This window comes from Bos javanicus, chromosome 3 (genome assembly GCF_032452875.1).
Source record: "Bos javanicus breed banteng chromosome 3, ARS-OSU_banteng_1.0, whole genome shotgun sequence".
In the NCBI taxonomy this organism is placed as follows: Eukaryota; Metazoa; Chordata; class Mammalia; order Artiodactyla; family Bovidae; genus Bos; species Bos javanicus.
This window is the reverse complement of record NC_083870.1, coordinates 103,644,738-103,658,612: the sequence shown is the minus strand read 5'-3', so window position 1 is coordinate 103,658,612 and position 13,875 is coordinate 103,644,738. Positions and strand designations below refer to the sequence as shown.

At 41.5% G+C, this 13,875-nt stretch overlaps 1 protein-coding gene and 1 pseudogene across 1 annotated transcript in view; both read left to right on the top strand.

Annotated features, from left to right (window-relative positions):
- The window catches only part of ERMAP (erythroblast membrane associated protein (Scianna blood group)), a 34,993-nt gene that overhangs the window by 11,942 nt on the left and 9,176 nt on the right, over window positions 1-13,875 (top strand). Inside the window, exon 2 of the mRNA XM_061412275.1 lies at window positions 11,909-11,998. Coding sequence (XP_061268259.1) covers window positions 11,909-11,998 — 90 coding nt within the window. The remainder of the gene's footprint in view (window positions 1-11,908; window positions 11,999-13,875) is intronic.
- LOC133244739 (peroxiredoxin-1-like) lies at window positions 7,631-11,900 on the top strand (annotated as a pseudogene).

The following is a 13,875-nucleotide window of genomic DNA, read 5'->3' as shown; positions in this document are numbered from 1 at the left end:
TTATCCATTCATCTGTTGATGGACATTTAGGTTGCTTCTATGTCTTGGCTATTGTAGATAGTGCTGCTTTGAACACTGAGGTGCATATATCTTTTTGAATTACAGTTTTCTCTGGATATGTGCCCAGGAGTGGGATTGCTGGATCATATGGCAACTTTATTTTTCACCTTTTTAAGGAAACTCCAGGCTGTTTTTCATAGTGGCTACATCAATTTACATTCCCACCAACAGTATAGGAGGGTTCTCTGGAAAAGGAGTATTTCAATCACCTCAGATAATTGTGGATTTTTCTTCTTTGATGCTAGAAGAAACTTGACAAGTTACCACTTGTCTTAAAAGTTATTGCCGCTTAGAATCTAAAACTATACCAGTGAACTTTTCCTATCTTTCCTCGCCTATTTATTGAGATATAATTGTGTAAGTTTATAATAGTGTATAAGTTTGAGATGTACAATAGGTTGATTTGACACACTTACAGATTGCAATCTGATTACCATCATAAAGGCAGTTACCACCACCAGCACATCACATGATTACCATTTCTATTTTGTGGTGAGAGCATTTAAGATCTACTCTTTTGTCGTTCAGTCACTAAGTCCTGTCTGACTCTTTGAGACCCCAAGGACTGTAGCATTCCAGGCCTCCCTGACCTTCACTATCTCCCTGAATTTGCTCAGACTCATGTTCATTGAGTCAGTGATGCCATCCAACCATCTCATTCTCTATCACCCCCTTCTCCTCCTACCCTCAACCTTTCCCAGCATCAGAGTCTTTTCCAATGAGTTGGCTCTTCACATCAAGTGGCCAAAGTATTGGAGCTGCAGCTTCAGCATCAGTCCTTCCAGTGAATATTCAGGGTTCATTTCCTTTAGGGCTATCTGGTTTGATCTACTCTTTTAGCAACTTTCAAATATATTATATACCAATGAACTTTTCATACTGTTACAGTAAAATACACTAGATTATCTTGAATTTTGGTGGATCTTTTACTCATGCATGGTTGTCAACACATGTATTAGTCAATTTGAGTTTACTGGTTCACTGAATTGTGCAGATCTTTCAAATGTTGACACATTTCATATTCATTAAGGTCACTACCAATCTCATCAGGAAAATCTTCCTTTAGTGGGAAACCATTAGGCTCACAGTAGCAGATAAAAGTTTTCCAAACTTATAATTTCCAACCAAAATATCAAATCTCTTTGGCAACAAACACTGTCAGTTGTTTTCCTTGAAGTGACAGGTGCCCTTTGCTCCTTTTAGAGAAAACAACTGCCGAGTCCCCAAGTCTGGATAATCATAGTTTGTCTGTTGGTTATACTTTTTGGTAGGAATGAAGTTCATGAGTAAAGGGCTAGTTCAGCTCACAAGTCATCATTGCTGTGCTTTTCCTGGAGAAAGTCATTGTATCTTGATACGCAGCAGAACTGCTTACGTCTACTTCCATTTTGACACACTGAATATTTAAAAGATATGTGCTCAGTGGTTGCGCTTCAATAAAATCAGCAACTTCTACTGCAGTTTGGTGCCACTTCCTCAATTGTACTAAGATGCCGTCAGTTTTACCCATCATTGATTTTGCAGGTTCAGGGAAAACGTCAACACCTTGAAAAAGACAAATGATGGCTCAGTGAACATGATCACACAGGGGTCCCTTGAAAGGATCTCAGGGACTCTCAGAATTCATGGATCCACATTGAGAACTGCTGTCCCAGAGAAATTGTTGCAAATATAAACTGGGTAACATAGGTCAAGAATGTTCATAGCAGCACTGTTTGTAAAAGCAAAAGCCCAGAAATAAGCCTCACTGTTATCGATGAGGAAATGGGCAGACTGTTGGTATACTCATATTAAATACAATGACCTACCACACAGCGGGGCTTCCCAGGTGACTCAGTGGCTAAGGAATCCTCCTGCCATGCAGGAGACACAAGAGACTTGGGGTCAATCCCTGGGTTGGGAAGATCCCCTGGAGAAAGAAACGGCAACCTAGTCCAGTATTCTTGCCTGGAAAATTCCACGAACAGAAGAGCCTGGCAGGTTACAGTCCATGGGATTGCAAAGAATCACACACGACTGACCACACACACACACCCCCCCCACACACACACCACAGTGTTGGATGAATATATTAAAGCTCTATCAATCAGTAGGGATAGATTTCACTCTCTTAATTTGTACTCCACAAAATCAGAGTGCAAGATAAATTCTTCAGTGCAAGAGTGTATTTAGGTGATGATCCCAGGAATCAGAAATGGTGAGTGAGAAGAAAAGGAAGACAAACTGATAAAATGTGCATTACTGAGTTACTGATGATGGTGGGGATTGTCCTTATTCCTGCTGGGAACTCCCTGAGGAATCGTGTAGAATACAGCTTAGAATTGTTCCTCTGGAGATGTGGGGCTGGACCATTTTCCACTGACTTCCATCCCTGACAGTCCAAGCCCCTTTGACCCCCTGGGGCATTAACTTTCCTGAACTCTTAAGCTACGCACAGGCTGAACAGCCTTCTCAACTTTGTAAAGACTCCCAGTTCGGTAGGAAAAGAACTGCTATGGGCTGTGAGGTGGAATGCTGGCAGCTTGCCTGCAAGTCTCACTCAGCTACCCTGAAACTGAGTGGGCTGAGGGGACATGGTGTGAGCAACCATAGGTGCTGCTAGACTCAGAAACTAATGTGGAGTGAAAAAAAGGAAATCACAGGAACTCATGTGCAATGTGCTCCATCTTTGTAAAGTTCAAAAATACGTAACGGTATATAATGCGTGGGTAAGAACACCATTATGTATATTATGAACATAAAATTATGGATATTCTGGGAGCAAGATGGGCAGGAAAGGGCTTATCACATATTGAGGGACAGTCAGCAGGTTTGTCAGAAAGCACATGTCAGAGTGCAGTTGGAGATAAAAGTAGCGAGTTAAAGAAGGTGGCTAATTGGTGGGTGTCTGAAACCAGTCTTCAATTTGACTCTGATTTGGAAAGTAAAGAGGAGCAAGCTTTTCAGCATGGGTGTGATAGGAGCAAAACGTGTCAAAGCAATCAGCATGCCATTAGCTTGAATGGGAGAAGGAGCTGAGGGGCAGAGGTTCTGTTCCTTACCTGGCGGTGCTGGGGAGGCTTCCTTGCTTTTAGGAACCTTCTCTTTGCTCTGTTCCTTTATCAGGGGCAGACAGGCAGGGCGTGGCTTGTTGGTGCTTAGGAACAGCTGGAAGAGAGACTGTGTGGCAGAGGGAGCTCTGGCTGAGAGCTTCAGGCCTTAGAATAAAAGAAAAACTTGCCAGGCCCACCTCCGGAGTCCTTCCTGCTGCTCCTGCCTGATGCCTGGTCTCCCTGAACGGGCAGAGGATGTTCCCAGCTTAGAGACTCCAGTGCTGCCAGTGAGGGACAAAGGGCCCCCAGTGCCAAAGGTGGTGAGTCCTCCTCCCTCTCCCCTCTCTGCATTCTTTTCAGTTCTGTGACTTTCTCGGGATCCTCAGGTTCATTGGAGAAACTATCTCCTTTCTCCATATTCGCAAGAACATTTTAGAGGATGAAATGAGGAACAAAAAAGGGGGCAAGTGACCAGGGGACCCAATGGGTTTTGTCAAAAGACTCTCCTTTAGTTATTACTGTCATCGTTGTCAAATATGACAGCTAACACTTAGCCCTTACTCTAAGCCAGGTCCTGGCTGTGTGCTTTTAGACTGAACATCTGTATATATGCAGGGTCTTCTAAAGCTGCTTGGACTTATCAGGGGAGCTTTGGTTGCATATTTTTTTCTGATTTAGAAGTTTTTGAAATTAAACTGTTTCAAACTTAAGGGTGAATGATTTCCTGTGGGGGAAAATATTTCCAACATGTGTAATAGAAAAAAAAATTGTTATTCTATGAAGAATTATATTGTTTAAAGAAACCCATTTAAGAGACAAATGTCCAAATATAAAAATGGACAAAGTATAAAGACAGGTAACTGACAAAGTTCAAATGACAAAGGAATAATCAAAGAAGTGCAAGTTAAAATGACACATCATTATTTTTAATAAGATACCATTTTCTTACTCATTAAAATGACAAAGAATAAAAAAACTAAAACCCAGTGATGGCAAGATTGTGGAAAAACAATTTCATACACTTTGGTAAATTGCTATGACCTCTCTGGAGGGCAATTTGGCAGTGCAAATTAAAAGTCTCATCATTTTAAAGATGGGAAACTCAAGGCCTAAGAGTTTGTGATTTCCTTAAAGTTACAAAGTCACATAGTTAGAGGCCAAACTAAGACTAGAACTAAGCCTTATAACCCGACCTTTAATCCACAGCCAGTTGTAGCAAAGCTTATAATAGAAATGCACTGGGGAAAACCTGAATATTCTATAATATTATTTTAAAAGTTATTTTTAAATTATTATATTGTTTTTTAAATTCTTGCATATACATGATGGAATACTGAAATTATTAAAAGAATATTTGATGGCAGGGAAAAACTACATAATGTAGTTCTTGGTAAAAATGCTGGGTACGAAAACAGCATATACAGTATGTGCTGTGCTTAGTCGCTCAGTCGTGTCTGACTCTTTACAATCCCATGGACTGTAGCCCACCAGGCTCCTCTGTCCATGGAATTCTCCAGGCAACAATACTGGAATGGGTTGCCATTCCCTCCTCCAGAGGATATAGTCCTACTTTAAAAGTTATACACTTACACAGAAAAAATATTTAAAGAACTATATTATCTTTAGGTAAAGGAATTACAGATCATTTCACACGTTTTGGTCACCTTTTTCCCTTGTAATTTCCAGATTTTCTAAAATAACTAGGATAGAGAAAGTAATACATTTTATTTGATAAAAAATGTAAAACAGCTGAAATATCATGGGGCTATGCTAGAGGTGAGCTGGAGCTGGCTGCCCATGGGTGCCTGTCAGGGCAGGGACCACCCATTTCCAGAAGGCAGTGTGAAGGGTTCCCAGAGCCTGAGTGAATTTGAGGCCAAAGGCAAGGGAACTATCGATGGTCAAAAAGCAGATGAAAAGATGTTCAACATCAGTAATTGTTAGAGAAATGCAAATCAAAACTACAGTGAGGCTTCACCTCACACTGGTCAGAATGGCCATTGTCCACAATTTTTTCTACAAACAATACATGCTGGAAAAGATGTGGAGGGAAAGGAACCCTCTTACACTGCTGGTGGGTAAATTGATAAAGCCGCCTGGAGAACAGTAAGGAGGTTCCTTAAAAAACTAAAAATAGAACTACCATATGACCCAGCAATCCCAATCCTGGGCATGTACATGAAGGAAACCATAATTTAAAAAGATACATACACCCCCGTGTTCACTGCAGTAGTATTTACAGTAGCCAGGATATGGAAGCAACTTAAATATCCATCAACAAAGAAATGGATACAGATGTACATATACACACTGGACTGTTACTCAGTCATTAAAAAGAATGAAATAATGCCATTTGCAGCAACATGGATGGAACTGAGATTGTCATGCTGAGTGAAGTAAGTCAGACAGAGAAAGACAAATATCATATGATATTGCTTACATGTAGAATCTTTAAAAAATGGGGGGGTACAAATAAATTTATTTAAAAAATAGAAATAGAGTCACAGATGTAGAAAACAAACTTGCAGTTACCAGAGAGTAAGGATGGGGGAGAGGTAGATTGGAATTGATTATACACACTGTGCGTGTGTGCTCATTCACTTCAGTCGTGGCCGACTCTTTGTGACCTCATGGACTATAGCCCGCCAGGCTCCTCTGTCCATGGGATTCTCTAGGCAAGGACACTGGCATAGGTTACCATTTCCTTCTCCAGGAGATCTTCCCAACACAGGGATCAAACCTGGGTCTCCTGCATTGCAGGTAGGTTCTTGACCGTCTGAGCCATCAGGAAGCCCATATACACACTACAGTATATAAAATAGACAACTAATAAGGACCTATAGTATAACATGGGGAACTCTACTCGATAGTCTATAATGGCCTATGGGGAAAAGAATCTTAAAAAGAGTGGACATATGTATATGTGTACCTGATTCACTTTGCTGTATACCTGAAAATAACACAACATCATAGATCAGCTATACTCTAATAAAAATGTTTTTAAAGACTAGGGGAGATAGTAAGAAGAGAGGACTTTAAGTTCCTTAGAGTAGGATGGATACAAGAAAAAATTAAAATCACATGAATAGCAATGGAAAAATACTCTTTTACATATAGCAATTTTTGGACCTGGTGTCCTACAGGTGACTTACAGCAAAGGTAACATCTAGACAGCTGATGATGGCAAACTCTTCCTCACCATCTGTTTACGCTTTTATGTTTTCAGTCTTTTTCTTCTGCCTTGTCTCCCCTCTACCATCTTCTAGTTTCCAGTTCCCATCTGGCTTGGAAACTTCCATTGAATAACATGGTTTTCCTTTACCATTGCTCTGCCCACTGAAGGCTCTCTCAAAAAGAGAATTTGAATAATGCCCCTCTTAACTCAGTAGTTTTGTTATCTGAAGTATCAACTTTCCAAATTAGGATATTTCTAATGGAGAACTGGGGTCGCAGGGAGTCGGACATGACTGAGCAACTGAACTGAACTGAACTGAATGGAGAACTGAAAGTTAGACATCCTTGATATGTTGTTTTTCCTTTTAGGAAGCAAGATTATAGCATAATGGAGCTGGGGAAAGGGATTTAAAGCTTCATCTAGTCAAAATTCTTTCATTAAATACATTTCCTTTGTGCTAAATTTAGTTTCATGTTACACATTTGTTCATCAATATATTATACTTTATTAATAAGTTGGGAAATAGAGATGAGAAAAAATTGCCCATATTTCCAACACCTTAATGATTAATGACTACTCATATTTTATAGGCCTTTCTTTTTTTTTGCTTTTGACACATCATTATCTTACATTTGAAGCATGGGCTTGATGAACTGTAATTAACTTAGTCATTTCCTTATTGATGTACTTATAGATGGTCCCGTTTTTCACTATTATACAAATACTACTGGCATCACGTAAACTTCTGTATTTCAGATTCTTTCCTTAGGGTAGATTTCCAGAACATTTCTTACTGGATCAAAAGCCAAATACATTTCCTTATCTCTTGTTACTTCCCAATTGACAGTGTACTCAGCAAATGTAAGTGAATCTCCCAATTTAAGATGAAAAATCAGGGCCTAAGAGTTTAAGTGACTTGCTCCAAAGTCACACAGATAGAGAGCCCAAGCCAAGACTGAAAGCAAGCATCTGGCTCTAGTCCTCAATTCGCTAGGGACATAAGCCTTTCTTTTATCTCTTGGTTTTATTTAACCTTAGATGTGTGGGAATGTTGTCAAGTAGTTTACTCTCTGCTCTTCTCATATGAGATTATGAGGAATAACATTCACACCTTCAATAAAAATGCTCAAGTCTCATGTCACGTGAGTCACATTCTACCCAATGACAGCAACATACACATGAAACATTTACCAAAATAGACCATATACTAGCCCATAAAATAAGTAAATACATTTCAAAGGGTTGAAGCCACACGAAGTATGTTTTCTGGCCCCAACAGGATTAAACTAGAAATCAATAAGAGAGGTGTGTCTTCTTCCTGACTGGTCTCCGTGGTTCCCGCCTGAGAACTGCTGATAGCAATATGTCTTCAGGAAATGCCAAAACTGGGCACCGTGCCCCTCAGTTCAAAGCAATAGTTGTTGTGCCAGATGGTCAATTCAAAGATATCAGCCTATCTGACTATAGAGAAAAATGTGCTGTGTCCTTCTTTTACCCTCTTGACTTCACCTTTGTGTACCCCATGGAGATCATTGCTTTCAGTGATACGGCAGAAGAATTGAAGAAACTCAATTGCCTGTCTTTCTTGGTGGTGCAGTGGTTAAGAATCTGCCTGCCAAAGAAGGGGACACGGGTTCGATCCCTGGTCTGGGAAGATTCCATGTGCTGCGGGGAAACAAAGTCCATATGCTACAACTACTGGGCTCTCATGCCACAGCTACCGAAGCCTGTGCACCCCAGAGCCTGCGCTCCTCAGCAAGAGAAGCGTCTGTAACGAGAAGCCTGGGGACCACAACAGAAAACAGCCCCTTCTCGCTGCAACTAGCAAAAGCCCTCGAGAAGCAATGAAGACCCAGTGCAGCCTAAAATAAATAAATTTTAAAAAAAGAGAGACTCAACTGCCAAGTGATGGATGTCTCTGTGGATTTTCACTTCTTGTCATCTGGCGTGGATTAACGCACCCAGGAAACAAGGAGGACTGGGGCCCGTGAACATTCCCTTGATATCAGACCCTAAGGGCACCATTGCTCAGGACTATGGGGTCTTAAAGGCTGATGAAGGCATCTCATTCAGACTCTTTACTACTGACGATAAAGGTATCCTTTGAAAGATCACCACCAACGACCTTCCTGTTGGCCACTCTGTGGATGAGACATTGAGACTAAGTGGTCAGGACTTTCAGTTTATTGACACATGTGGAAAAGTATGCCCAGCTGGCTGGAAGCCTGGCAGTAATACCGTCAAGTCTGATGTCCAGAAGAGCAAAGAATATTTCTCCAGGTAGAACTGAGCCCTGGGTCATTTTAGGGCCAGGTTGCAGTAGAGGGCCTTGAGAACAAAACCTCCTTTGTCCTACTGCCATGCTTCAAACCAAGACCTTACACTCATTCTAGATGTGGTATGGGACAGGACAGGCCTTTCCTGCAGGAGCTGGGGAGGCAAGCCTCTCTTCCTCTGGACGGAATGACCTGAGCTGTGTTATGGGGCAGGCCAACTGATGTGTTCAGTAGTAGGGTGCATAGTAGTAGGGTATCACTTCTAATCTTTTGTAGTTTCTATGAAACGTGAGCTAAAGGGAAAAAAGAAACTAACAGAAAGTCATCTCAAAAAATTTCAAATATTTGGAAACTAGATAACACATTTAATTCAAAGAAGAAATTAAAAGGAAATTAGAACATTTTTCCTTTTTTACTTCTTGAAATGAGCACTGTCTTTATTCACAATTTCACAAAGACAGAGACTGAGGCTTAGAAGTTCTGCTTAAACAATGGGTTGGTAAGTGGTGACTCAGGCTCAGAGCCCTACTGTCTCACTGTCACCCTAAAATGCCTCTCTCCACCTGGTTCTTCCGTGTATCCTGGGTCCACGGATGCCTGAATTTAATCAGAAGTATGGAATGTATTCTGACTGTAACAAAAATGAAAACCACTGCATATCAAGATTTGGTGGATGTCACTAAAGCAATTCCTAAGGAGAAATTTGTGACTAAATGACTAATGACTATATTAGGAAAGATGAGTAATATAGTCATCTGTATTGTACTAAGTGACAACATTAGGAAAGAAGATCACAGATCATTGACCTAAGCAACAAGGAAAGAAGAACAAATTAAATCCGGAGTAAGCAGAAGAAAGGAATTAATAAAGATCTGAGCAAAAACGAATACAATAAGAAACAGAAAAACATTAGAGAAAATAGATGAAACCAAAAGATGATTCGTTGAGATCAATAAAATTGATGAACCTCTAGTCAGACTGATCAAGAAAAAAGAGACACAAATCACCAATAGCAAGAATGAGAGAGGTGCCTCCTGGACTGTGTGTTCCTTTGCCCAAAGTGAACTCTATTTCTCCTCCTTTTTCTCCTTTTCTTCCTGGTCATCCTCCTACTGCTTCTTTTAATAGATTTATTTCCTGATAATCACAGTTATACACATTCAAGGTAGATAATTTAGAAAATACACAGAGAAAACCGTAAAGGTCATCTTTGTTCTCCTCTCCCACTCTTAGAAATAACCACTGCTTAATGTCTGCATTCTTGACTTTTCTCTCAGCATCTTCTCCCTAAATTGTATCAGACGATGCATAATTTTTGTAAAAATATTTATTTATTTGGCTGCATCGGGTTTTAGCTGTGGTGCACGGACTCTCTAGCTGTGGCGCGTAGGCTCAGTTGCTCAGCTGCGGTTGGGTTCTTAATTCCCTGACCAGGAATAGAACCTGTGTCCCCGGCATTGCAAGGTGGACTCTTAACCACTGGACTACCAGGGAAGTCCCTATGCATAGTTGTTATATGCATGCATCACAATTTTAAAGCAAAAACTAACAATAGAACCCTAAACCAGTATGCTGTTTGCCATGAGATAAACAGAACTGGAAATGTGTTCAAATCTTGAGTCCATCTTCAGTTTCACAACCTTGCTTTGACCGTCCTACCCACTCCAAGCTCCATTTTGCCATTTCCCAAGACCTGCAGGGACCCAGCCTTGTGACTTTTTGGAAAAGATTTGAAATCTTGAAGAGAATGTAAGAGATAGATTCTCTCTTCTTTGAGGGTTTGCATTTGCACTTCAACCCCAGGGGTGGCATGAAAGATTTGTTTCCTGACCAAGGAATTTCTTGATGGCAGACATGAAACTGAGAGACACTTGCTCCTTGGAAGGAAAGCTATGACAAACCTAGACAGTGTATTAAAAAGCAGAGACATCACTTTGCCGACAAAGGTCCATGTAGTCAAAGCTATGGTTTTTTCAGTAGTTATGTACAGATGTGAGAGTTGGACCATAAAGAAGGCTGAGCACTGAAGAGCTGATGCTTTCAAACTGAGGTGCTGGAGAAGACTCTTGAGACTCCCTTGGACAGCAAAGAGATCAAATCAGTCCATCCTAAAGGAAATCAACCCTGAATATTCACTGGAAGGGCTGATGCTGAAGCTAAAGCTCCAATATTTTGGCCACCTGATGCAAAGAGCTAACTCATTGGAAAAGACCCTGATGCTGAGAAAGACTGGGGGCAGGAGGAGAAGGGGGAGACAGAGGATGAGATGGTTGAATGGTATCACCGACTCAATGGACATGAATTTGAGCAAACTCTGGGAGATAGTGAAGGACAGGGGAGCCTGGAGTGCTGTAGTCCATGGGGTCGCAAAGAGTTGGACATGACTTAGCGACTGAAAAACAACAACAAGGAATTTCAGACAATAGCAAGTGCAGATGGTGACCCACGATTGGTCTCCTTCAGTTTAGTAATAATAACAACGGGTATTGGTGACAGGTGCTCTACATGCATCATTTCCTTGAACCCTCACATTGGCAAGTGAAGAAGGTCCCCCCTTTGTACATTAAGAACTTCCCTGGCAGTCCAGAGGTTAAGACTCAGGGCTTACATTGCAGGGGGCATGGGTTTGATTCCTGGTTAGGGAACAAAGAAATTCCCCATGGCAGCACAGCACTATCAAAAAAAAAAAAAAAAGACAACTTTCCCAGGGACACAGAACTAGTGCATGGGTGGAGCTATGCCTTGAGCCCAGGTCTTTCTAACTCCAGATGCCGAAATTGTAGAATTAGTGCCTTCATGATGAAATGAAGGGACCTCACTGCCTTGGTTTCTTGTTTTCCAACAGTCAGACTTGAAAAGCTGTCAGGGAAGTGCTTCAGGCTACATCATGGGCCCATGATCGGCTTGCAACAGGCACTTTCCAAGCCTGACGTGGGACACTAAACGCAAAAACACTCAGTCCTTACCACGTTTATCTGGCTAGTTCTGGATATAAGTTCTCATTCTTCCAGACTCCTCCCTGTGCTCTCTAACTCATAGTTGGTGTCTCACCCTCCTGTCCCCACTAAAGGCATTTATAGACTAAACCATGGTGCCAGCCTCTGTGTTGCCAGCTTCCTTCAGTCTTCATAATAATCTTGCCAGGAGGCACAGTAAGTATACCCATTTCAAAGATGGAGAAACTGAGTCCCAGAGACTCAGCTTACATGGAGCTAAGCAGCAGAGCTGGGATTAGACACCTTGTTTCTGTGACACCGGAGCATACTCTATGCAACCTCCATCTCCGCCTCATCTGCTGGGTGGTACCCTTTCTCACATCAAGCTCACTGACTCCTTTTGATGTCTCCCTGTGTCTGTCCTCCTAGTTTGGATGAAGATGCCAAGTTACTCAGGCTCCTGGCTCTCCAGATGCTTCATCACACTGGTCTTCCTCCAGCTGCCTTTGCACATGTCAGGTAAGAGTTTCTGAACCTCTTTCCCTGCCTGGGACATTGGGCAAAGGTGTCCAACAGAGTCAGGGACAGCACTCTGGGGAATGTGTACTGCACCATCTGCAGCATGGCCCTCGGCCAAGAGAAGACCGTAGCCATGGTCATAGGATATAAATGCAGGGTAGGAAAAAAGCTTTAAGTCCCTGGTGGTTCCAGAGAAAACTCCTATGCTAGTTGAAACTTAAGAAAGCAATTTGGGGGTTTTTAAAATACTGTCAATAACAAATGTTTATTGTGGACAATTTGAAAAAATACTGAACATTTTAAAGAAAACCCTAAATGACCTGCTGCTGCTAAGTCACTTCAGTCATGTCCGACTCTGTGCAACCCCATAGACGGCAGGCAGCCCACGAGGCTCCCCCATCCCTGGGATTCTCCAGGCAAGAACACTGGAGTGGGTTGCCACTTCCTTCTCCAATGCATGAAAGTGAAAAGTGAAAGTGAAGTTGCTCAGTCGTGTCCGACTCTTAGTGACCCCATAGACTGCAGCCTACCAGGCTCCTCCGCCCATGGGATTTTCCAGGCAAGAGTACTGGAGTGGGTTGCCATTGCCTTCTCTGCTAAATGACCTAGAACCTCATAAATTGGAAAGAACAACTGCTAACATTTGGGGGCATTTCTTTTTTTTTTAACCATTAAAAAACCTGAAACATAGTTAATTTACAATGTTGTGTTAGTTTCAGATGTATAGCAAAGTGATTCAGTTTTATATAGATCTATATATATAGACATACATATGTCTACACACTATATATAATATATATACACACTATATATGTCTATACATACGTATATAGTGGAGGGATTTCTTTGAAGACTTTCTTGTATGTCTGTATCTCTGTGTGTTTATGTGTTTACGTGTATGTATTCTTCTGCTCGGGTTTATTTTTCCCTCCATTTACAATGCCATGAACATTGTTCACCCATGTCCTTAAGTCATTCTCTGCAGCATGGTTTTTAAGGGCTGCATAGTATTTCATTGTGTGGTTATAGCATAATACAATTATTCAGATCTCCATTTCTAGACATCTGAAGGTTTCTATTTTTTCCTTATATTATAATAAATGGTGCAATGCACATCTTAGCACATATTTTGGGAAGTGATTCTGATTGTTTTCTTAGAATGTGTTTCTGGAAGTAGAATTAATGGGTCAAAAGGGTATGACTCTTTTAAAGACTCTTGAAACATGGAGCCCTGTGGCAGAGCAGAGTGGTTTTAGAGCCAAGAAAGACTGTGGTCTTGGGTCCCAGATGGGGAGGAGTCATGGACCTCTGCCAATCTCTTCTGTCTTTTCTCTCTCTCCCCCGCTTCTCTTATTACTGTCACTGTCTCTCACTAAGAGCTAAGTACCTGATCTCATTAAATCTCCCAAGAACCCAATGCAATAGAGTTGGCAGGCCAGGCTTGGTGAGCCTCAGTCTCTGGCCTGGGGTCACGCAGTGCTGAGCGAAAGACTCGCATCCAGCTTATGCTCTTTGCCGCTTGTCAAAGAGCCTCTTCTGCTGTTATTTCCTTCTCCACTTTGTCTCTCCTTTCTCCTTTCTCTCCTGCTTAGACATTTGGCTTGCTGCCGTAGCTCTATTGAAATTGGTTTGCCCTGGCCAATAGGGCTCAGGGAAAAGGGTTTACTGACTGCTGTTCTATCCTGGAGTGAGGATTTGAAGGGGAAGCAGATGGGTGCTCACAAGATGATAGGGGATTCCTGAGGGCACACCTCCAGTTCTGCAAAGTCTCTGGGTAGTTTTTCCATATAGGGTAGGGTGAGATTGTGGTTTAGGTGCTGAGTTTTTTTTTTTTTTTTTGTCTTGTCTAACACCTTTTATTCTTTTTAAATTAAATT